This window comes from Glycine max, chromosome 15 (genome assembly GCF_000004515.6).
Source record: "Glycine max cultivar Williams 82 chromosome 15, Glycine_max_v4.0, whole genome shotgun sequence".
NCBI classification, from domain to species: Eukaryota; Viridiplantae; Streptophyta; class Magnoliopsida; order Fabales; family Fabaceae; genus Glycine; species Glycine max.
Window position 1 is genome coordinate 7,515,836 of NC_038251.2, and position 24,066 is coordinate 7,539,901.

At 32.2% G+C, this 24,066-nt stretch overlaps 3 protein-coding genes across 9 annotated transcripts; 1 reads left to right on the plus strand and 2 right to left on the minus strand.

The window, feature by feature from the left end:
• Nucleotides 1-1,569: 1,569 nt before the first annotated feature.
• LOC100809750 (ISWI chromatin-remodeling complex ATPase CHR11) lies at nucleotides 1,570-9,433 on the minus strand. The gene is made up of 25 exons (XM_003546042.5): nucleotides 9,080-9,433; nucleotides 8,662-8,790; nucleotides 8,466-8,572; nucleotides 7,996-8,099; nucleotides 7,335-7,432; nucleotides 6,976-7,155; nucleotides 6,659-6,880; nucleotides 5,808-5,942; nucleotides 5,436-5,718; nucleotides 5,265-5,338; nucleotides 4,907-5,127; nucleotides 4,731-4,818; nucleotides 4,542-4,635; nucleotides 4,266-4,454; nucleotides 4,121-4,152; nucleotides 3,917-3,993; nucleotides 3,728-3,817; nucleotides 3,567-3,636; nucleotides 3,398-3,452; nucleotides 3,254-3,312; nucleotides 3,010-3,175; nucleotides 2,463-2,641; nucleotides 2,152-2,367; nucleotides 1,969-2,067; nucleotides 1,570-1,877 (listed from the first exon to the last, which is right to left on the minus strand). Exons 1-25 carry the CDS (start codon nucleotides 9,311-9,313, stop codon nucleotides 1,860-1,862), a joined length of 3,219 nt encoding a protein of 1,072 aa, XP_003546090.1. The 5' UTR covers nucleotides 9,314-9,433; the 3' UTR covers nucleotides 1,570-1,859.
• Nucleotides 9,434-13,514: 4,081 nt separating this feature from the next.
• LOC100811709 (lipase) lies at nucleotides 13,515-18,364 on the plus strand. Of its 6 annotated transcripts, none has more exons than XM_041009961.1 (11): nucleotides 13,515-13,672; nucleotides 13,828-13,902; nucleotides 14,068-14,147; nucleotides 14,791-14,867; nucleotides 14,977-15,043; nucleotides 15,128-15,195; nucleotides 15,978-16,050; nucleotides 16,133-16,294; nucleotides 16,790-16,984; nucleotides 17,647-17,759; nucleotides 17,909-18,364. In XM_041009961.1, the coding sequence occupies exons 2-11, from the start codon at nucleotides 13,833-13,835 to the stop codon at nucleotides 18,129-18,131; spliced, it is 1,128 nt and encodes a 375-aa protein (XP_040865895.1). In that variant the 5' UTR covers nucleotides 13,515-13,672; nucleotides 13,828-13,832; the 3' UTR covers nucleotides 18,132-18,364. The 6 variants fall into 6 exon arrangements, with proteins under 6 accessions (XP_040865895.1, XP_040865896.1, XP_003546094.1 ...); XM_041009962.1 differs by having other exon boundaries at nucleotides 14,791-14,856; nucleotides 14,996-15,043; XM_003546046.5 differs by having other exon boundaries at nucleotides 13,516-13,672; nucleotides 14,791-14,856; nucleotides 14,996-15,043; nucleotides 17,671-17,759.
• A 1,984-nt stretch (nucleotides 18,365-20,348) lies between these two features.
• On the minus strand, nucleotides 20,349-21,765 carry LOC102661704 (microfibrillar-associated protein 1). Of its 2 annotated transcripts, none has more exons than XM_014767823.3 (3): nucleotides 21,220-21,765; nucleotides 20,659-20,747; nucleotides 20,349-20,566 (listed from the first exon to the last, which is right to left on the minus strand). In XM_014767823.3, the coding sequence occupies exons 1-3, from the start codon at nucleotides 21,593-21,595 to the stop codon at nucleotides 20,558-20,560; spliced, it is 474 nt and encodes a 157-aa protein (XP_014623309.1). In that variant the 5' UTR covers nucleotides 21,596-21,765; the 3' UTR covers nucleotides 20,349-20,557. The 2 variants fall into 2 exon arrangements, with proteins under 2 accessions (XP_014623309.1, XP_014623308.1); XM_014767822.3 differs by having other exon boundaries at nucleotides 20,349-20,569.
• Between the last annotated feature and the right edge of the window lie 2,301 nt (nucleotides 21,766-24,066).

The window sequence follows — 24,066 nt, forward strand, 5'->3', positions numbered from 1 at the left end:
AAAATAAGCCACTTTCAAGATAAATTACATGTTTTATGCATGATATTAATTTCACCTAGACGTACATTTGACAGAAAACAATTCAATTTGATTTTAATACAAGCAAATTCACTTGTAATAGGTGAATGGGATCATTATCAAAATTAGAGATAGCAAAAAATCTAGCACTTGCAGATATTTGTGGGCACTCAGCTCCTTAACAAATGATCAATAAAGGTTTTACTGTTCCAAATACTACTCCAATCTACTGTAGAGGATCTGCATTCTACTTAAATTCCATCATTATATACAAAATAATTTATTTTAATTTATTTAGTAAAAATATATTTCAATTTTTTTTTCATATAAATATGTTTCAAAATTATTTTTTTTAATATAAATGTGTTTTAAAATTTCTTATTTTTAATTTATTTTTTTACTTGTAAAATTTGTTGATACTCACCTAACAGATATCCGTGCAAATATGGACAAGTGATGAGGGACTCCTACCTGTATTTGTCCTGCCTTGCATCCCTACTCAAAATAATTCACTTATGCATACTCATCTACCATTTTTCACTAAGTTTTACTTTATTCTTCTTAAGCAATGGAAGGAAACCGACAAAAGGGAACAAATAATATACAGTAGATGATAAATGAATTACTTAACATAAACTTTACTTTTTTAGTTTGCAATTCAAGAATTGTTACTATGAGAATTACTTTATTTGACCATCTTTAGCTCAAGGATTAGTTTCTTAGTTATGTTTATAGGAATGCCTTATCAAATATTAAAAACTTAAATATGTTTTTAATTTTCATATATTAATGGTTTTTCATTTTTTGTCCATACAAGTTTATTTTTTAATGTAAGTTTATGTTTTTTTAATTTTGGTTTCTATCAGATATTTTGCAAGAATTTGTAAGCATTTACGAGACTAAAATTAAAAAAATAAACTTATATGAACCAAAATTTTTTAAAAAATATTAACGTACAGAAATAAAAAATATACATGTCTATAAGAAATATCATGTTGAAAAATTATCTTCTAATACATAAAAACGATTATATTTCCATCTAAAACGTAAATCTCCCATAATGTAGATATGAAAAATATTGTTGAATGTATTTACACAATGAATGAAGAATCTAGAAAATATTGTATTTATGATACTGAAAAAATGATTTAAAATTATTTTGTAATAAATTAATTTTAATATAATGCATTAGTAAATTAAATGCTTCAGGACTTTCATAGAAATATAAATTAATACCCTCGTCCTTGAAAAATTAATTGTTTTGATAAGTTGATTTCAATCATATTGATGCTTGTTTATCAACTACATTTTCAACAACTTTTTTGGCAGCGAACGAAACCAATTATTTTCGTTCATATATCACTTGTCCCATAATGTCATTGTAATATTCATATCTCTATTTCTCTCTAGAATTTTAATTGTATAATCATATAATTTCATAAAAGTAGAAAACATCATTTTGGCATCAAATTGAAGCTTTCCACTTGCGAATTCAATGGCCAACCGGAATTTCCAAACGTTAGCTTAATGCATGTCTACTTCAAAATAGCATTAAGTTAGAACTACATATATTTCATTGAACTAGTCGTTCAAATCTAAGGATTTGTTTTGTAGATATACATACTTACAATACAACAACCCATTTCTACTTGATATTCTCTAACTAGCCATACAACAGATATTTGGAGCCTACACAAGTTAGAGGTTGTTAGCAAACTAGCACGGCTTTTGGAAGGCAAGCCTGGCCATCAATTGCCAAGTCTGGGCCACATCCAAATCACCAAGGACTTTAAAACCCAACAACCCCTTACTTATCCTACGCAATATAGAGCATATGTTCATTATTTTCTTCTCTTCCCCTGCCACAATAGCATGAACTGCTTTAATAAAAACGCAGCAAGAAACTATGTAATCAACAAGGAATATAACACATTTAGTAAGTGTGCATACCGTGCTTGCATAATCGTCCATGGTTAACTGCTTGCGCTTCTTCAAAGAAGATGGACTCTCTGTCTGTCTTGCCAAAGCACGCTTCGATGGGGTCATGCTCTGAAATATTAGTTAAACTTGAGTATGAGAAAAATTCATATTCAAATTCTATACTATTAACACACAATATGACGAGAAACTAACTTTGGCAAGTTTCTTCTCTTTGCGAGCTTGTCTCTCCCTCTCATCATATTCTTGGTTTTCCTTTTCTACCAGTCGAATGAGGGTGTCACACCTCCTAGCCAGTTCTTGAGTGGTGCGAGATTTGACAAACCAATCAAATCGAAACAAGGGTGATGTTCGAAATGCTGCCTTTAACTCATCCCAGTTCCCATAGCCAAGTTTGTGCACCATGCATATCTGTAAATTTATAGCAATTTTTTTAGAAACCGATAGAAGGATGATGGAGCTAGACCTAGAAAGAAAAAAAAAATTGAAAGACATAAAATTTGTACCATGAATCTGTCACATTCTTCATTGTACAACTTCCCTTTGTTTTGCCCATACTGTATCTTCAACTCTAGCCACGGATTCTTGTAGCGGTCCAACTTCTTTCCAATAGCTTTCATGATCTCATCTTTCCGAGAAATTCTTGCCTCCCCCCTTTCAATGTTTTTAATAATTCTGTCATAATCTGCAGACAATGATTCAAAATGCACAAATTAGGCAGAACCTTGACATTCTAAACAGAAAGTAATTTCCAAAAAAAGTTAATAACAAAGCCTTATCCCACTAGGTGAATATGAACACCTACACACATGCACGATAAAAAGAATCAATACAGAAATGTGCTGCATTTTAACTCAACACAGCACAGAATAAGTCCAAATCAAAATATGAATCACTCAAGTTGCTGGTTAAGCAAAATGATTTTTGCCAAAAGACTACTACAAACTAGCAGATATAAACATTCATTTGGATTTGGCTAAGTATTTTTCTTCCACACTTAAATAATCAACAAAATCCATAGAAGAATTGGCTGTAACTGTAACTGTAACATACCATTTAATTCCTTGTATCTTTCTTTAAAGACCTTTGCATATCTTTCAACTTCCTCCTCGGTTTTTCCTTCCATCTCAGAAGCAATACTTTGTATATCATTTCGGCCATATTTTTCGCAGGCCCTAATGAAAGTATTAAAATCCCTCCGGCTCCATGAAGAAAATCCCTATATTAACCAAATAATAAAAATAAAAAAGGGTCCATGTGAAAGCCTAGTTTGCAAAAAAAGGGGAAAAATGTTTACCTCTTCTAGCAAGCGCTCCTTTTCTTCCAACTCTTCAGCTGTCAATGGATCTCCCACCTCTAAACATTCATTTCATCACAATTAAAATTAACATACATGTAGAAAGGAGGAGTCAAAGTACTAGTCTGGAGAGTACCCACATACCTTCTGGTTCATCAACATCTATTGAATCCTTTATCTGATTCCTCTGGTGTGTTTGCTGCAATTTTATAAAATAATAAGCACCAAACAATATACCAATTTGTTGAGCTAAAGCTAAATCTAAAAAGCTAAAAACATGAACTGTAGCAAATTCTTTTTTGCTTACACCTACCATGAGATAGCGTACTTCCTTTTCATACAGCTCACTCAACCTTTGTGTGTTGAAAAATTGGAAATCATGCCTGGAGGTCAAAGAACAAAAAAATATCAGTAAGTAAATAACGGAGGTACTATGCTAACTGTTAAGAAGAAAAATCAAGTGTAGAAGCTTACAACTGGGGCATCCTAGGAATACGGGGCTCTTTTGGTTTGGTAGGACCACCTTGGCGCATTGTTTGCTTGAAGTATTCAGACTCTGAGTAACTATGAGCAAGAACCCCAGAAAAAGAAAACCATCATCTTGTCATAAAAGCAAAATACCAAATCAATATGGATGCATAAAATGTAAAGGGCAACGCTTACTTGCGCTTCCGCTCCCTTTTGGGTGGTTCAATCCAGTTCTCACTCACAATTTTTTTTATATCAAATCTGCTTTCATCCTTTATTTAAAAAGGGAAATTGATATGCCAATGTCAGTTAAATAGATAACAAGGGAAAGGAGGAGAGTAGGGTTGATACAAAGCAATACAAAAAGTTGCCAAAGATAAAACAATGTGTCATGTTTACCTTCTCATCATCAAAATCATATAACTCGGCAGCTACAAAAAGAAAGCACCAGTATTAGTAACTATAAACTACAGACAGAAGAAAGCATAAAACTTGTAAAGATCATGCCAATATTGTTTTTAAAGCTAGAATTATAGGCACATACTGTCATCCATCTTAAATTTGATGGCATCTTCAGTAAATTTCTTCATCTTGGCATCTAGCTCAGCAGTTGCCTCCTCTCCTTTAGCAATAATTCTATCAATATCTTCATCTGTAATTGTACTATCCTTGGAACTGAAAACCATTTCAGCCCCAAATCTAACCATTTGAAGCAATTCATCTTTATTTACCGCTGCACATAAAAGCCAATGGAACCATATTAGACAATCCACACAACTTTCAGCAAAGAAACAAGAAAAGTTATTCATTGAATTCCTACTCTTCTGCTCAGCCAATCGCCCTTGCTGAATCACCAGAGCATCAAGTGCAAGCTTTTTGTAGGCCCTTTCAATGACTTTCTCTTCTATTGTATACTGTACCATTACAAATTACAATGACGAGATGAGATACTAACACACACAGAGTGAACAATGAATTGGAAATTAAAATAAAGTTTAAAATTGCAAACCTCAGTACAAAATCGGAAAACTTGAACTTCTTTCTTTTGACCAATCCTATGAGCACGATCCTGAGCCTGCAAGTCAACTTGTGGGTTCCTGTTGTAAAAGCACCAACCATCAACAAAATAATTTTGGTACAGATATAAATCAGATGGCTGAGTCCATAACTACTTGAAATACTGACCAGTCACTATCGTACAGAATGACAACATCAGCAGTAGCAAGATTAATACCAAGACCTCCAGCACGAGTTGATAACAAGAAGACAAATTTCTCACTTCCTGGTTTGTTGAAAGCATCAATGGAAGCATCTCGATCATCCCCACCAGTATTTCCATCAATGCGACAATATTGATATCCACGAAACATTAAATAATCTTCGAGTATGTCTAGCAGCCTAGTCATCTGGGGAGAAAAGCCACAAATTAGGTACAGAAGAAAATTCAAAAGGCAGAAATAAATGAGAGCAAACAAAAACAGGTTGCAAAATATAAGGCATTCACAATCATCAGCGACAAGAATCACATTCTGACAGAACTGACCTGTGAAAATATAAGGACCCTAGAATCGCGCTCTTTCAATTTAGGAAGTAACTTATCCAAAAGAACCATTTTACCTGGAAACAATATTTTTACAACATGAAATAATCTCAGATTTTATTCATCAACCTAAAAAGAATGTCCGCAGTATCTCTTAATGTATGTAGAGTTTACCAGCGTTTTCAATAAGATGATCTCCTGTAGTGAAGGGAGGACCAGGTTCAGCACCTTGGAAAAGATATGGATGATTACAACATTTGCGGAGTTGCATAGCTATGTTCAGGAGGCGCTTCCGTTCACCACCAGCGTTTACAACCTCAAGATCCTTCTGAAGTAGGGCTCTATAATACTGTTTCTGCATTTGGGACATGCCTACTTTAAGAATAGTTTCCTTTTTTGGTGGCAATCCTTTCTCAACATCTGACTTCAACCTTCGAAGGAGAAATGGTCGGAGGACCTTGATATACATAGAAAATGAAAATGACAATTATGTGCCAGATTAACATCAAGGACTTCCAACAATCAAAAGAAGGTTCTGTAATTTACCTTGTGTAATTGTTGAACAACCTCCTGTTGATCATTTTCACCAGAGATTTGAAACCATTCATCAAAAGTTTCAGCAGAACTAAAAATTTCGGGCAGAAGAAAGTTGAGAAGAGACCAGAGTTCATGAAGGTTATTCTGTGCCAATAAAAGTGATAATAGACACTAGTAAATATTTGAGGATGCATACAAACAAACAAAAAAAATAATTAAGATTTCAAAACAAGGTAGAAAAGCATATAATTAAGAAATTTAAGCTGCTAGACAGTTGAAAACCAACAACACCAAAGAACAATATTAAGTTTTAACCAAGCTATGAATCATTTATTCAATCTTAATTGACTGTTTAAGAAAAATCTTATCAGAAAAACATAATGCCTAATGCATCACCTCTAATGAAATGTTGCTACATACCACATAGTAAAGGTTCCCCAGAAGAATAGCTAATTATATTTTAATTTTTTTTTTCCTTACTCAAATAGCAATTTCCAAAACTGATGCTATTCACTCCCCTCCAGCACTACTACAACTAAGGAGGATCATAATAGTATGACAAATTTAGAATTTAAACAATGCAGCCAGTGAGTGTATACTCTGTAAGTTAAGTTAACTTACAGAGTATACACTCACATAGCCCAACCCTCCATCACTACTAGCAGTTTCTTTATTTCAAAATTCACTGAGATTAGTATAGAATACAGATGAGATCACACTAATTTCAATTAAATTGAGAAAATTGGCACCACACCACCTCCATGTTTATTAGTATGGACCAATAAATTAAACAAATTAAAGATAAGAAAAAACCATTCTTCAGGTGACTACATCATTATGGATAATACAACAAGTCATACCTGAAGTGGCGTGCCAGTAATAAGGAGACGGTAGTTTGTACTGTAGAGCCTCATTGTTTTGGACAGCAAGGAATTCTCATTCTTGATTCGATGAGCTTCATCAATAATTATGTAGCGCCAACTAAATCGACGCAAAGCAGACTTCTCCTTGATTGCCATTTCAAAACTTGTGACACAAACATCAAACTTCCCGGCAACCAACAATTCATCTCTGATATGTCTCTGTAGCAAGTCAAAACCATTAGGAAAAACAGTTCAAATTAAGCATCAACTGTAACCTTTGCCACAATAATTCAACTCAGTAAAGATGGTCTTACCCTTTCATCGGGGTTGCCAAGAAACTTGATTGCACGAAGAACAGGACAAAAGCGCCGAATCTCATTCATCCAATTTCCAAGAGTAGATTTTGGAGCAACCACCATATGAGGACCTTTGATTCCTCGGAACTCGTGCAAATAACCTAATAAGGATATAGTTTGCAATGTTTTACCAAGCCCCTGCAAATCACATCTATTTGTCATTACTTATCTAAACCAACTTATCAACATCTAAGCCTTACCCCTATTAGTGGGATAACTAAATCACCTCAGTCTATCAAATTACACATGACAAAGCAACTTGCATTTACATGCAGTTAATTCAATTAGACACAACTGCAAGCCCACCAAACACCTACCATTTCATCAGCCAGAATTCCATTTATTCCATTCTCATACAATCGTATGAGCCAGTTTAGTCCAGCCAGCTGGTAATCCCTCATTTTCCCTTGGATACCTGTAATGAATAAAAAACAAGCAATGAGCATTCAAGACACAAGAAAAAAAAATCAAAAATACTATAAATGAATAGATCCACGTATTTGTTAGACAATACAACCCCCCTCCAAAAAAAAATGTTGATTTAAGAGTAATCCATCAGATGTCAACAACAACAAAGAAAGCATCTAGCAGGAAGGGTGCACAAGAAAAAGATTCCATGATGCGTGTCTATAACACATGTAGCCCAATGAGAAATCCAGAAACCAGAATAGAGGGTGTCTACCACCAGAATAACAGAATAAAAGTATAATGTACTGCATATCTTCTCTATAAGTTTATTCAATTAATGCATCCTTATCCAGCATTATGATGTGTATACACATATATAGCCTATAGAAGTCAAACAAAGCATGTTATGTCAAATAAAGCAAATATGCCAGCCCTATAATATATAATACATTGGCATATTGAATACAAAAAGGGAAGAGTTTGTGGTACAACTGCACAATGTGAGATGCTTAAAATAGAGCCTTCAAATCCATGAAAAAAAGCACATGCATAGAAAGAAAGAACACTTACATGATGGTTGTGTCACCAGACGTGTGTTTGCTAGACCATCTTCTTCTCCTTTTAGGTATTCTTCATCTTCTTCTTCCTCGGTGAAATTGGATGCATGGCGACCCCTTAATGCATAAACATAAAATGTTAGGATAAGTTCCTTTATGCAGCAAAAAGTCAGTGTTGTCTCTTTAGTGCTCTTCTGAAATCAGACTCAGAGAACCACCAGTAGCTCTGCTATGATGTTAACATAAAAGACAAATGTATCAATTTTTAGATTAGTTGATGCTAGTTTATCTCTATGATTTCCTTGGCCACCTAGCATATAAGAATTTATATGCACCCTTTTAAAGAACTTTAAACTTTTGAAGGTATAACTTATAATGTCATCTAGACGCCAAATGCAATAAAATTCAGAGCAAGAACAAAGGAAAAAGAGGAGACAAATTGACATGGACATGGGGTAATTCACATAAATTTTAGGAATATACCTTCCCCTTGACTTCTTCTGAGACGAAGATTGATCCCCTTTTGCAAAATGAGCAAACAGCTCAGTCTGCTGCAAGAGATACTTCAGACGCCCCTTCCCTCTATTGTTCTGCATTAGTTGTCGGTTCATTTACTTAGCGATCATATCAATACACTATAATACAAAAAGAAGTTGAATTGTCACAGAACTAAACGTACCATGTCAGCGTCAATGGCCGCATTCTGTACATCCAGTATCTCCTGAATCTTCTGTTTCTTCATTTTCTGCATTTCTTTTAATCTCGCCTTCTCTCGCTTGCTAATTTCGGGATCAACATTATCCCCATCCTATAGTCAAACAACAAACGCTTAGGCTTTAGGTTTCCCCTTAAATTCGCGAGCCAAACAAAAACAAGTTAATTCGCGAGCACGTTGCTTCTCACACTCTCTCTCTTCAGCATACACCGCATTTTCACGGACACACAAGGCAAGTAAACACAACTTCAAATACAGAATAACAGTCTCGAATCTCGATAGCAACTCAAGCATGAGCAAAGAAGCAGTAAAGTATAAACCCTAGAACAAAATCGAGTAACGAAGTACGAACAATATTGTAAGACTGAGAGGAGACTTTGACCTGGTCATCGTCAGCGTCATCGGCGGCTGGATCTTCATCGGAGTCCGGCGGATTGTCGCCGGCGACTTCGTCGTCGTCGTCAGCAGAACTGGCAGGGCGCGCCACCGCCTCGAGCTCCTCCTCGTCTTCCTCTTCGTTGATCTGCTCGTTGACTTGCTCCTCTTCATCGGAGGAACTCGAAGCATTGGAGAGCGCTTCGTCGGAAGATGAGTGTAGCTTGGAAGGTCTCGCCATGGATTTTGAAATCGAACTATTCGAGGGTTTGGTCCAGAGAGAAATTGAAAGAGGATTCTAAGTTTGAGGAAAAAGTAGGTGGTTGCTGTGTTTGTAGCCGTTGGATTAAGCCAGGTTACGACGCCAAATGGAAATGGGGATTTCCCGCCATTGATGTGGAAATGCATTTTGCCGCTCAGGGCCTGTCTTCAATGGACAGCTGTGCCTTAGGCCCAAATTATGAAGCCTGATAAGAAAAAGAGTAGCAAAGGGAGATTTGTTATTATTATTCTCACAATCACAATCATAATTCAAATCCTTTCTTTAGTTTAATTTTTTTTGGTTATTAATTGTACTTTTTATCGCCAAAATTTTATAATGTCTTAAATTTTTTCCCCCAAACTTATTTTTCATGAAATTTGCCTCCTGATTTGCAAAACATCACAAATTTTCCATCCACATAAAAAAATCACCACAATTAAGACATTTTGTGACAATTTTTCCTTTAAACTAACACAATTAAGAAAATATTGTGTCTTTTTTTTCAATTGTGTCAGTTTTTATAAATGGGGGGAAAATTCTAATGTTTTGTAAATTAAGGCACAAAATTCGTAAACATTGTAAAACTTTTGGAATAAAAAGTGCAATAAAACCTATCTTTTATGCAAAAAAATCTTAAACATAAATATATTTCCATTGTTCATAATACACAACAGAGGCATGTATTTGTTTGATTGCAGGGTGGATTTTACAATTCACAATGAAAACGTATTTTTTGTTTTATTTGTTTAAAACATAACAAAACAAAACACATGTTTTTGATGTGTATATGCCACAATGAAAACATGTTTTCATGTGATTAGCAACAATGGGAAAAAACAGGGAAAAGAAGAATATGACTTACCATGAGACAAATGTGCTAAAGCGAGGTGTGGCAGCATGAGTTGTGTTATGCAAAGTTAACGAACACAACTATCAACATTGAAGGATAACGATAGAGGAAAAGAAAGGAGAACGATGTGTGGAAGTGTGTGTAGTGGGATTAAGGTGAGATAAATAAATAGGAAGGGGAAGTTGGCGTGAGAAGATGGAGGGCAAAATAGGAAATTTATTTCTACAAAATAAAATGGGATGTGAACTTTACATATAAAGAAGTGGAAATAACAATATTTGTAGGAAAGTTTCAATTTGGGTCAAGGATAGAAGGGCCCATAATAGCGGGAGTTGCCGAGTTTGACTGTTGACTGATTAAAAAAATAGTAGTGAGATTTCATTCAGTAATGGTATAAATTTTATTACAAACATTTATAATATTTTAAACAAAAAGTATTAAGTAAAAATTAAATGTATTCAATGTCTTCAAATTTTTTAAATTGCTCAATGATTTTTATTTAATAATTAAGAAGATTTTGTAGAATAATTTACAATTATAAATTTAATTATTACACAATAAAGATTATCACCAAGAGTGATTAAAGATACCAATTACCAAACATTCAACATTTGAATTATCAATTTAATAACCAACTCAACTCGATCTTGTCTTTGATTCCATTCAACCTGTCAATCTGAGTCATTTTTTTCAAATCTTAAGTAAAGACTATTTTTTAATTTTATAATTATTAATATGAATTTTACTCTCAGTAACATTTTTTATACACCATAATTTTTTTACATATTCTTGAATATTTATTTTTAAAATTAACTTCACATTCGAAGTTGATATGTATCATGCAAATGAAGTAATCATTGCATCGTATGCAAATATTAGCTTGGATGAAGTTTTGTGATGTTAATTTCAACTCAAGAAATGGCACAAAGCTAGAGAGTTATATGAATTAGCTAGGGTGGAAAACAACATTTGTACCAAGGATGTACCATTTTTTTAAGAATTGTTTTTGGTAAATTTATATCAAATGTTTGTGTGAAACAATGAAAATGTCTTGACAAACATTGTACAACGGTTGAAATATGCATTTTAATATGTAAAGAAAATAAAAATAAAGTCAATTTGTAGGTCATAATTGTGATCACAATAATTATTAATATCATATTGTTATTATTATTAAATCATAATCATCAAGACAATAACAACAATATAATAATTATAAAATTTTTCATAATTATGGTTATTGTTATTAATGTCATTGTAATGTTGTTATTCCTATTTTTGAATTTCACCCCCTTATTATTGTGATTATCATACAATGGCATGTATCATCAAATGAGCTTGAATTATGAAGTAACAAATAATAGTTTAGTTTGAATTTAAAATTGAAAAAATAAAAACCACAAAAAATGGAAACAAAATTATAAAATTAAAAATCAATTTTTTAAAATCCAAAGCTTAAAACTAACAACCAAAATGGACCCAATATAAGTTATATATGCTTATGGCTTGATTCAATCATTATAAATGGGAACAAAAAAAAAGTTTTTGTATTAACAATTGATTGGATTTTTTAAAAAATAAATTCAAAATTTTGAACGATCTCGTCCAATTGCTCGACGGTTTTAATGGCCCAAGGAAATCAAAATATAAATGAATAATATGATTATTTTTTTTAAGTTACCAGAGAGGGACAAGTGAATAATATATTTATATATATATATTAATCATAATTAACATTAATAATTAAGAAATAAAAAATAGTGAGAGTCAAACTAATTCCCACCACCAATTATAAATTTATGTATTCACGAATATACCCCCATGTGTATTATTTAAATTTAAAGTATTTATAATTTGTTTCAAAATATTTTAAAAAACAAAAAGAAGGATAAAATTGCAGCTATTTTTTAAAATAAAAAACGAATTAAGATATTAAGTAAATATAATAAAACATGTTTTAATACAACATCTAATAAAAAATTATTTAAATACCAGATATTAACCGAATATTTTTAAATTTTATCCACTAAAATAAATAAGGAATAGATAGAAAAATCTCTAAGAAATTAAATAATTATCAGAATTATCAAAACAAACTCTATTAATGAATTGTGAGCAACTTATTAAACGTGAATAAACAAAATTATATTATAGAAGTTGAAATATGTTTTTTTCCTTCTAAAATATTTAAATTCAGTTCCTTATAAAATATTTAAATTTTGTTTTTACTATAATTTTTGTGTTTGTATTTCGTCTTGCAAAATTATATTGTGTAAATTTTTTACTTGGAATTAGATTTAGACGAATTAGAACCTATGTAATATTTGTTTTTTTAGAGAAAATTTAACATGCTTATCATCTTTTTTCCTTTTTCCTTCCTCTTTTTCATGTTCTCCTCCAATGAGATTACACCCACTCAATCCTCTCATCAAGACCCCTTTCAGCCCTTTATGTCAAAATTCACTAATACTCTTGTAATATCTTCTTCATCCAAACTATGTTGTTGTCACTACCATCATTCTTAGACCCTCCAAAGAATTGTATAGTTGAGTTTCTTGATTTGATTTTCTCTCACAATTCAAGAGTTCTAAATCATGCTATCTAAATCTAGAGAGGAGGACTTAAGACTACTTCCTATCTCATGAATCTTAGATTTATTATCTCAGGTTTAAATTTGATACTCCAAACCTACCATCTATACTAATAATAAAAGAAATATTTCCATTTGAGGTATACATTTTATTATACCATTTTATCATTTGTTAGTTTTTATTACTTCTCTTGTAATAATTATCTACTATTCTCATGTTTTCTTTTAACTTCTAATAATTTTTTCTTTTTTCTTTTTATTTTTAGTTAAAATAGACAAAGAAGTGCGAAATGCCTCTCTCTCCACTAGTATAATATAATAATATAATTTTATGAGGATGAAAAATACATAAAAACTTTTGTAAAGACTAAAAACAAATTTTGAATATTTTATAAAAAAAATATATATTTTAACCAATAAAAGACAACGATCACAATGAAATGTTTTATTTGATTGAATTATCCTTCAACATCTGAAAGATAAAATAAATTGAGTATTTTATTATTTTAATAATGTTGTTGTTTCAAATTGAAACTTTTCACGAAACTGAATATTCCAAGAAGAAAGAAGAAAATTGAAGAACAAGAGGCTTGAGGGACACACACTCAATAATTCACATCCATATACTTATACCCAATCTCATCCATCCTCGTGGCAATTAAATATTAAATAACAGCTGAGTCAATCAGAGTGTTCCAGTACGGCACGAAATGACTAAATCAACCCCTGCGACGTCGTATTTGCACTGCTTCTTCTTTTCTTCAAATTATTATTGTTACGACTCTTTGACTTCTCCTTCATCTCTTTGGCTGGAGAAAACCCTTTTCGCCGGAAAACCCACCGCAACCTTCGCGGTTCGCGATTCCGCTTCCGGTTCCACCGTGCTCCTCTTACACACGTATTCAACTATTCAATTTTCTCTTTAACGTTTCCGTTTTCTCGGAACACGTTCCCAATTTTTTCCCCCAATTGTGGTTGGTGTTGAAGTGATTGATATTTTTCTTTATAAAAAAATGATTTTTTCTTGCTTTGATTTGTGTACTTCAATTGCAGAGCATATGGGAAAAACTAGTTGGTTGATAATATTGGTTACTTGTTTGTGCCTGCTTGCCTTTTCTGATGGTAGAGGTAAAGCTTGAACTTTTGTGTTAATGTTCTAGGGTTTGCGACATTGTTTGTCTTGTTTCTCTCTGTTATCTTTCAATTCATTGGATTTTGTTTAGTTTTGTCTGCAAATTGGATCATTCACGTTTGCATAACAATAATGAAATGTAATGTCTTTTCCATTTGCAGAACTCAAGGTTAGACATAAAAAGCCTCATTACCAATACAATCATACGCTTGCTACAATATTAGTGGAATATGCTTCTGCGGTGAGTTTTATGGGAATTTTATATGTTCAACCTTTAAGATGTGTAGGCAAATGATTTAGAATTGTTTATGTGTATTATTTGTTTTCTAATCTTATAAATCATGGAATTGAAGGGTTAGCCATGGAATTGAAGGGTTAGTCATGAATTTGAGAGTTGGGATTGTGATGTAATTTTAGAGTTTCAACTCCCTTTCTCTCTGTCTCTAAGCGGTTTAGTATTTTATAACTTTAATGATAAGTCTGATTTATGGGACTTTCATTGTTTATAATAATTCAGAATTCCCAAATACGTATTCGAGACAGCTTTAGGTAGGCCACTTAAAACCATACCCTCTTTCTTTTACTGATAAACAGACTCAATGAATTTATATTTGCTTTGCAGAACTAAACTAATTTAAGAATTGGGGAACTTTCTCTTGTGCCGATCCTGATGGAGAGACTTCCCATCTCTATCAGGCCATGGTCAAAATAAGTCAAAGGGGGGATATATTGAAGTATATCATAATAACTTCAGAATTTAACTAATTTCACTTGCCTGATGCAGTGATTCTGAAGTTTCATTACATCCATTAGCCAATTTGTTTAGGGCACTGGGAATTCTGAATAAATTATATAAGGGACTAAGGTAGGTTTGGTTCTTGCAGGTATACTTGTCAGATTTAACTGAACTTTTTACTTGGACGTGCTCTAGGTGTAATGGCTTGACCAAGGTGCTGAAAATGTGAATATTGATTTTAACTTTACATGTTCACTTACGTCATGAGTCAACTTTGAATTATTTACATTCTGGTGTACTACTAATTTGTCTGTTTAAAATGGTTGGTCTAAAGATCTTTAAAATGGAAACAGGGATTTGAAATGATAGAGTTAGTTGTTGACGTCGAGCATTGCTTACAGGTGGGCGCTCATCATAGAAAAAATTATTCCAAAGTTTTATACTAATATACTTTGTTTTAATATAATTTTCATTACCTATTCTAGGCATTTGTTGGAGTGGCTGATGATCCTTGTGCCATTATCATTGCATTCAGAGGAACAAATGAACACAGGTGGACTTTCTTACCGGATTAAATTTACTTTTTATGGAACTTTGGGCTCACAACTGTATAGGCACCATTAAAATGGATCTACCAGAGTGCAATACCACAATGTTGTATGTGATTCCTAGAACAGGCACTGTTATGCTTTAGAAACAAGAATGGTTTGCTTATGCATGTGAATTTTGTATGATGTTCATATGCTGGTATGCATGCATTGATGGATATGTAATTGTAAGCTAAGCAAATGCATTTAACTTGATTTACTGTGCATGCAATGTATTATTGGCACAATGGTGTCTTGATTATTTAAATCATAGGTGGTTAAGTAATATATTGTTTCCATATTTATGTGCACCAGGCATGTGGGCATGCCTTCTTTTAGACCCTAAATTGATCAGCAACATTCTTTAGTTTTGAAATAGTGCAGATGGCCATCCAGATGTCCTATCATGTTTGATTTGTTTGTACATTATAGATTGTGTCTAAAGCCACATGTGCTCTCATATATTGACATTGAGAAAGTCAGAGCATAATTATCTATATGTGAAAGAAATGCTTGGTCATTGTGCTTCTTAAGAGAACACAAGTTCCCTTCTATTGTTCACCTTTGAGAGTATTAGAGTATATAGCTTGTCTACTAAGAGAACCAATAATTTTCCTATAGAGAAAAAAAAGAGTCCAAAAATATATGTTAATAAGGAAACATTTCAAGTCTGTCAGATGTTTGGCTTACCTACGAGGCAACTTCAGTTATATTCTGAGCTGATTTCTTTGTAACCACTTTTATACAGCTTACAGAATTGGATTGAAGATTTATATTGGAAGCAGCATGATATAAATTATCCAGGCATGGATGATGCAATGGTGTGTAAAAGCTTAGCCTTAGGTTATGCTCAATTTCTCTGTATTGGTGTTAGTTCTGACATATTGTTATCACTGTCTCCAGGTACACCGTGGTTTTTATACCGCATACCACAATACAACAATACGTCCTGCAATTTTAGATGCTGTTGAAAGAGCAAAGAAGTTTTATGGAGATATTGAAATTATAGCAACAGGGCATTCAATGGGAGGGGCAATGGCTTCATTTTGTGGACTTGATTTAACGGTAATTATAGTTTAGCTGTCTTGGCATGACGGGGCATTATACAACAAGGTTTTATGGTCTCAATCTCCCTTCAATTTTTTTTTGCATAAGTATTGTCTATATTTTGCCTGAGGCAGGGACTTTGAATTTCATGTGGAAGTATCATATTTGGAAAGTGTTTTATTTTTTTATTAATGTTAGAAATTTATATAGCTTGTCCTAGGCTTGGGTAAAAGTGGAGTGCTATATTATGCAATCGATGGCTAATATGGAAATTTGTAAAATCATTTATGTTCTGGATCAATGATGTTGCAGCGCACCTTTTGAGGAGAAAATGACAAACTTTCCTAAGATGGCACTAGTTTGGTCACGTGAATAATATCCAAAGTCCAAACTGCAAAATTGTGTTATTATTACTTTTTAAAGACCATTATTTAAGTTCTCATGTAGTCATTTCAAGATTTCTGTATTTTATAGGGACGAAATGGTTACTTATTTGATTTTACATTCTTACAGGTAAATCAAAATGAAAAAAATGTTCAAGTTATGACATTTGGACAACCTCGTGTTGGAAATGCTGCTTTTGCATCTCTCTATACCAAACTAGTTCCAAATACCATCCGAGTCACAAATGACCATGATATTGTACCTCATTTGCCTCCATATTATTATTATTTACCGCAGAAGACATACCACCACTTCCCAAGAGAGGTAGGGCATGGCATAATGAAATGATGAAATTTGTATACTAAACCTGTTATATTGTCTTTAAATTAAAGTCAGCTTGTCTCCTTGTTTGTGGGAATTTATGACTATGTCATCTGCTGTTTGTCCTTTGGTAGCCATTAGATATTTTTGTGAATATTGGAAATATTTTTTGCATATCTTTATTAATATTAATATATTAAATTGCACCTAGTTATAAATGGCCACTCTTCTGTGCGTTTGTAATAACTCTCATCTCCTTCATTGCAGCCATATTTTTCCTACCCATTCAAATTCTGTGTTTACTTGTCACTAAAATCTCCCTCTTCACCATTTCTGATAGTTTTGAAAACATTAGGAATAATGCTTGCATGTTAATTTGTTTGGACAATTATAGTTTGGTGCTTGTGTGTCATTTTGGCGTGACTTAATTTGAGATACCATCTCTCCCCTGTGCCCCCAGCGATGTGAATGTGATAGAGGTTCCCATTTCCAAGCTCTTAAATATATATATTTTGTGCCTTATCTGTCTGCTTGTTTGTTGCTTGGACAACGCAATAACTTTAGTGTTGGTCATTCTGTTGTCATGATCTATGACTCCTTGTTTATTTATTGTGGGGAGTGCAAACCTATGGCACTTGTTTAATTTGTTTTCCCAATTGTTCAAGAACCTAAGAACTTGTGGACTGCAGGTTTGGCTTTATAACATCGGATTAGGTAGTCTTGTGTACAACGTTGAGAAGATTTGTGATGAATCTGGTGAGGATCCGGATTGCAGCAGGTTAGTCTATCTGTTCTGCCATAATGCCGCTAAAAATGTAGACTTCATGAATTTGCCACTGCATGGGTGTGAATAAAATTTAAGAGTTTCCCTTAATTTTGGTGTTACGATCGAATGCTGCTGAAATTTGATTTGGTTATCTAATGCAGGTCGGTGACTGGGAATAGCATTGCTGATCACTTAGTCTATTATGGCGTAGACATGGGATCAGATGAGCCTAGTTCATGCAGAATTGTTATGGATTCTCATGTTCAGAATACTAGCATCAGAGATTCAAGAGGAAACTTAATCTTGTCCAGAGATCCTGCAACCCCCCTCATCAAATTGGGTGGAGAGGGTGACAATCAGGAAAATCCCATTAATGTTGATTGAATTGGCATTAGATATCTCTTGCATGATATGTTCCAGAGGTTTGCTGTGGGGCATTATACTTCAGATTTATTTTTTCTTCACGGTCCATACAGCTGAACAATTTTATTGAATTGGCTAGGGCTGGAAGGAGTTTGTATAGTCTTTGACTCGTGTATATATGTTCATCCTTGTATATATAATTAATAATTCTATATTTTTTACTGCATAAGTAATAATTCTTGATACTTTGTCAATTGTATAATTTCACTTTCAAATTCTACTGAATTCCACTCCTCATTTGGGTGATAATTCTTTTTACCCATTGTCGTATCCAAAGTTTAATTTTACTCAATTTCTCTGTTTCTCCAAAGTGTCTATTAGGCTAATTTTTTTAATTTACATTTTGTTCGGAGATATATTTCCATTATCAACCACTTTAAAATTGTGGATTTATTCGGTGTTGGCAATAATCACAATCATAACATGACATAATTTGTCAAAAACTCTTGTATTAACTAATTTGTAAAAACTCTTGTATTAACTTCACTAAAGTTAATTTTTAACTTTATTTCGTTTCTCTTCTTATTTTTGTCTTTTATAAGTGCTCATGATGAGAAATTTGTCCAAATAGGGCTTAAACTCATTTGGATGTGTTTGTTCATTCAAACGTGTGTATTCTGCCTTAAACGTGAATTTAATGTGATTTTTAGAACAATCAGACCTAAAACTAAACATGCTATAGGAGTGGGGAGAAAGAGAGAAAATGCATGCGAGAGGAGAAAAACTAGTTTTTTTTAGATTAAAATATATTTTTCATCCTTGTGAAATTGATAAAATACTGAATACACATTTGTAAATTTTTTATTAGTTTTTCATTCTCATAAAAATATAATGTGTCATTTTTTTTTATAAGAAATAAGGTTTGATTATATCTGAATCTATGATAATGATTTTTTTTTACATTGATTATACATATAATTGATGTAAAAAATTTATACATATAAGTTTGGATCAAATATCTAAATCTTATTTCAAACAAAAAATGACACATTATAAATTTATGTTGACCAAAACTAATTACAAGTAGGATAAAATCTGAATTGTCATTTTTACAAGGAGAAAAAATATATTTGTTTTTTTTAAACTCTTTCACTTGATAATTTTATAAAAAGTTACTTATTTTTCTTTTATCTTTTTAATAAAATTAAAATACTTATTTTTTTAAAGGATTTTTCATAAAGTGGATTTGACCCATTTTTTATAGACTTTACAATGTTAATCTGAATATACAAATTTTGTCAGGCTGTATACTGGTTTTGGTAGAGTTATCCATCATGAATAACTTATTTGAGGCAATTTTTCTTCTTCTTAGGACTCTTTCCTCCTTTGATTTACCAAAAGAAAAGTCAAATACAGAAGATCCACTTTTCGGATAAAATAGATTCTGCCCATACAGTAGACAAGTAGTAACTTAGTGGCCTATAATTTGTTCAAAATTAAAATGAATCCCGTAAGTCTACATTAAAAACGTGAAAAATGTCCAACCTTCAAAAAGTTTAGTTCGAATTGGCACATAAAATAAAAATGGACAGGGTTAATATTTGTATTTGATAACCAATTTACGTATTCATGTAAGGATTTATTATTATTTTTTTTCTTTTGAGAAATTGAATTTATTCTTTCTTTCTACTAAATTAATCACGTCAATTAAATCAACGATTAAAATAATAAGAGATTTGACGGTACAACATACTTAACGCTGAGGGTTATAGAGCCCTCATCCTCCTTGTCCTTGATGATACTTTTTCGACCTTCATTTCTTTCCATTAATTATTGATAGCATTATAACAAAGAGGTTGCTTGTCCTTCTCTAGAATTTTCAAATTAAGTTTCATTTAATTTGTTGATCTCACGAGTGATGAAAGCTACGATAATTACAATATCATTGTCATCGGTAACTATGCTTCTATGTTAGAGAATATTAAAAAAAAAAACCTTACTGTATTTTTAGGATATTGATTAAGTAGAAAATACTTATTATATAAATATATGATAGTGTAAAAATGATAATAGATAACACAAATTTTCACCTTCCAATAGAAAAATCATGATTAATAAATTAAAATGAGTAAATAATTATTGTGTAAATTATAAGAAAAAATATTTATTAGTTAACATTTGCCTATTTTAAATTAGAATTACCACACTTTAGATTCTCATAAGAAAGAAAAGAATGAATGAAGTACTATAACTGTTCCATTATCTCCAACTTGTTACATTTTGAGAGGACACAGAAAAGGGAAACGAAGTATAATTAAATCCAGGATGAAAGATCAACACAGACCACAAAAGCTATCACATAAAAGTAACCAGAATGATATCTGTATTATCTCCAATTGCCCTTAATCTCCTCTGGTTTTTCACATCTTCGCTGGTTGTTGGATTCTCTATTGTCCCTGCTGCACAACAAACATGTCTCCATAAATTCCTTTCACACAACTAGCACTTGTGACTAATTAATGTGTGAAATTTTGTTAACCCCACATACCTCCTCAGCTTTCATATCCTTTTCTTCACCTTCAGAGGTTGAAGTGTTTGTGTCTTTTATGTCTTCTTCTTTCTTCACACTGACATCCTCTGTACACATATAAAAGCAAATTAAAATTTTAAAAAATGATTCTCTCATAAGTCGTGAAGGAAGAAATTATTACATGACATGCAGTTGAGTTTTATTAGCTTTTTCCTGTAAATCAAAAAACTTGATTACGTGTCACATAAAAATTAGTTATGACTATGGACATATGATGGTTTCAACCACGCAATAATTTCTCCGTAAAGGGGTATGAGATGACACAAGAGAAATAGAAGAAAGAAAACAAGATGTGATGAGTAATGTAAAAGAGGAAATTAGAAAAGAGAGAGAAAGGGAAATTCAGTGTTGAAGGGATGTAAGACAATGTGATGTAAAAGAATAAAAGTTGTTAAAATTTATACTCAATCACTTGTGCTTGAAATTTTTTAAGAAAATTTTATGCAAAAATGACTAAAGGGTTCAAGGGAATTTTAAGTTCCATTTGAAGAAAACTCTAGAGGTTCATTCTTTCCACACCTTTTTCATTTTCTGCTGGCGTTTTCTCTTCTGTAGCATCATCAGTTTCAGCATCATTGATCTTCTGTTCATTCTCCTTCAATGTATTATCTTTCTCAGACTCAGACTTCTCCTCTCCACCCTCATTTTCCTCCTTCTCTTGCACATTTGTTTTCTCATCTTTACCTTTGACATCATTAACCACTACATCAGACTCTTTGACACTTTCACTCTCCTTCTGTTCCACTTGTACCTCTGACCTCACATTGTCAACAATATTGTTGTTTTTTGTGTCTTTGGTTTCTGTCCCATTTTCCTGGCTGCTCACACCGGATTTCTTGCGCTGGAGGACGGTGTTTCCTGAAGCAACATCATGTTTGGACTTCCCACAACCCATGTCTTGGATTAGTTTTCCTAGTTTTTATGTGATCTGATTAAGGTAATAAGGGAAAACACACAGAAACAGAAGGAAACTTGAGATGAAGGTTGGAATGTAACAAGTAATAACTCTCTTTTATATGAAGAGGAGAGACATGGTTTGTGTTGTTAATTGTTATGGTTTAACAATGAAACTTTGGGTTGCATGGGTGTAATTAGGGGTCATGGAACCAACTTTTTATTTATTTATTTCCTGTGCTATAATTGGAACTTTGTTACGGCAATTAGTTGCCTTCATTGATGGAAAAAAGACAATGTAAAGTTGTTGGTTACAACTAGAAACTGCCTTAGCAAACCAACTTTGTTTTCTGTTTTTGGGTTTCCCCCTCCTTTCGAGATTAGCAATATTGAGATTTGGGTTCTAGGTTCACCAAGAAAGAGAAAATACTTTGGCAAAAATCCTTTTTGAAGCGTTTTCAATAAGATTTTGAATTTTTGATTATAAATTATATTGGAATGGAAACTAAGCTAATTCAATAAATGTCAATAAAAAGTTTGTCTGGTTGATCCTAGAGACTAGAGCACATTATTTTTATTTTCAGCAAATAGCTACTTATAAGTATTACAATATTTCTTTTAATATAACCCATATAGGATGGATCGATCCAAGAGCACCTTATTTTTATCTAATCCATCTGGGATTTGGTTTTGGTCTTTCAAAAATAATTTTCAACTATTAACAAAAATATGCATCCTTTATGCCTGAATATGATTTGGGGGTGCAACTGGCAAACTCATGTTTGAGCTAGTTCCAACTCCGAGACCAACATGATTATATCAAGTGGATTTCTTTTTGTGCCTTTTTTTTCTGAGGGCAGCCCTTTCTCACTCTCTCCTTCAACAATACCCTTATATATGTGGTTAATTTTATTGTTTTGGAAATTAAATTTGAAAGTGAGAAAATTATGTATACTTTTGAAAATTAATTTCTAGAAGGGTTCTTACATAGTTTTGAAAGTAGTGTTGAAATTTTATCACTTCCCAAACATAATTTATGGAATGATAACACTAAACAAATGTAAAAAAAGAATAAAAATTGAAATAAAAAAAAAAAAAGAAAGAGATGTGCTTAGAGAAAAAGAGTGTGCAAAATGTAATGGCCTTGTGTCGAATAAGTGATCACTGAAGGTGCAAGAGTATATAATAACGAGCGCATATGATGCTAATTTAATTTCAAGAGGCAAAAAGACTCAGAAAGAAACTATATTAACATCCTTATTTTGCTTAGAAATAAAATAATTTGTTACCTCTACTAGCTCAAGTATAGAAAGTCTTAATATGTTGTCATTTGCCACTTACAAGGTTAACTAAGAATCACAGATAATTGGGATATACTGCATGCAAAATCAGTTTCAATCTTAACACAAATTGCAGTGAATGGAAAACATATTTTTAGCAGTGCAGAGAAACAAACACGGTTACTGCAGAAAACTGGCAAAGTTCAATAATAAAGCTGAATGCGTTGCCTTGCATATATAGTTGCATGCTGAAATCTATAATAAGGAGCCAAATATATACAATTGACTAGTTGGTATAAATAATCGATTATGGTTCACAGATGAGAATCTTTACATTACTAAGCTAATGTGGAAGGAACGTGCTTACATCTATGCATTGAACTTGGGCGAAAACTTGAATTATTTTCATCCATGATCAAGTTCCAATGCAAAATTTATTTGGGTGGAGATGGCTTATTATACAGCATTAGCTCACGTGGAAATCGGTATTATTTGGGTGACATATTTTGTTATGAATAACGAAAGGGTAGGTCCCAGAAAATGTAAAACTATGTGATATAGGAGTGTTTTTATTTTTACTAAAAATAGAAAATAATGATAAATATATGTTTGGTTAGATTTTTGAAAATATTTATAATGAAAATGAAAATAAAAAATAACCCGCAAATGAAAACAGGGATCTCATCTTGGGTAGAATGAAAATGAGATAGCGTAATTTTAAGCAAATTTAAAAATATAAAAAAAAACAAAAAGTCAATGTATCATAAATTTTTAGTATTTTTATTTCCTAAAAATAAAAAATAAAAAAGTCAAATCAAACATATTTTCAGAATTCTAATTTTTTAAAAATGAAAACAGTTTTCAGAAAATAAAAATAGGAAATGAAAACAAAAAATAAAAATGCAAACCAAATACACCCCTAGTTCTTAAAACCAAAAAAATTCAAAATAAATTCTTAAATTTTTTAATTGTTTAATTTAAATTCTTAAATTTAACTACACATTTGTTATCACTTTAAACCCTAAACATATGTTAATATTATAATTTAAATCAAACGATCTTATGAATTTTGGACTAAAGTGATGGGTAGAATATGACTTCTAAACCCTAAACATATGTTAATATTATAATTTAAATCAAACGATCTTATGAATTTTGGACTAAAGTGATGGGCAGAATATGACTTCTTGCT

Excerpts from the sequence above, each read along its gene's own strand:
- LOC102661704 (XM_014767822.3), bottom strand. The coding sequence starts at position 21,595 with ATGGGTTGTGGGAAGTCCAAACATGATGTTGCTTCAGGAAACACCGTC. Across the intron at positions 20,748-21,219 it reads GCCAGCAGAAAATGAAAAAG|AGGATGTCAGTGTGAAGAAA; the intron begins GTGTGGAAAGAA and ends ATATGTGTACAG.
- LOC100811709 (XM_041009961.1), top strand. The coding sequence starts at position 13,833 with ATGGGAAAAACTAGTTGGTTGATAATATTGGTTACTTGTTTGTGCCTG. Across the intron at positions 15,196-15,977 it reads AGAGGAACAAATGAACACAG|CTTACAGAATTGGATTGAAG; the intron begins GTGGACTTTCTT and ends ACTTTTATACAG. Across the intron at positions 16,295-16,789 it reads TTTGTGGACTTGATTTAACG|GTAAATCAAAATGAAAAAAA; the intron begins GTAATTATAGTT and ends ACATTCTTACAG.
- LOC100809750 (XM_003546042.5), bottom strand. The coding sequence starts at position 9,313 with ATGGCGAGACCTTCCAAGCTACACTCATCTTCCGACGAAGCGCTCTCC. Across the intron at positions 3,637-3,727 it reads ATTCCTAGGATGCCCCAGTT|GCATGATTTCCAATTTTTCA; the intron begins GTAAGCTTCTAC and ends TTTGACCTCCAG. Across the intron at positions 2,368-2,462 it reads AAGAATGTGACAGATTCATG|ATATGCATGGTGCACAAACT; the intron begins GTACAAATTTTA and ends ATAAATTTACAG.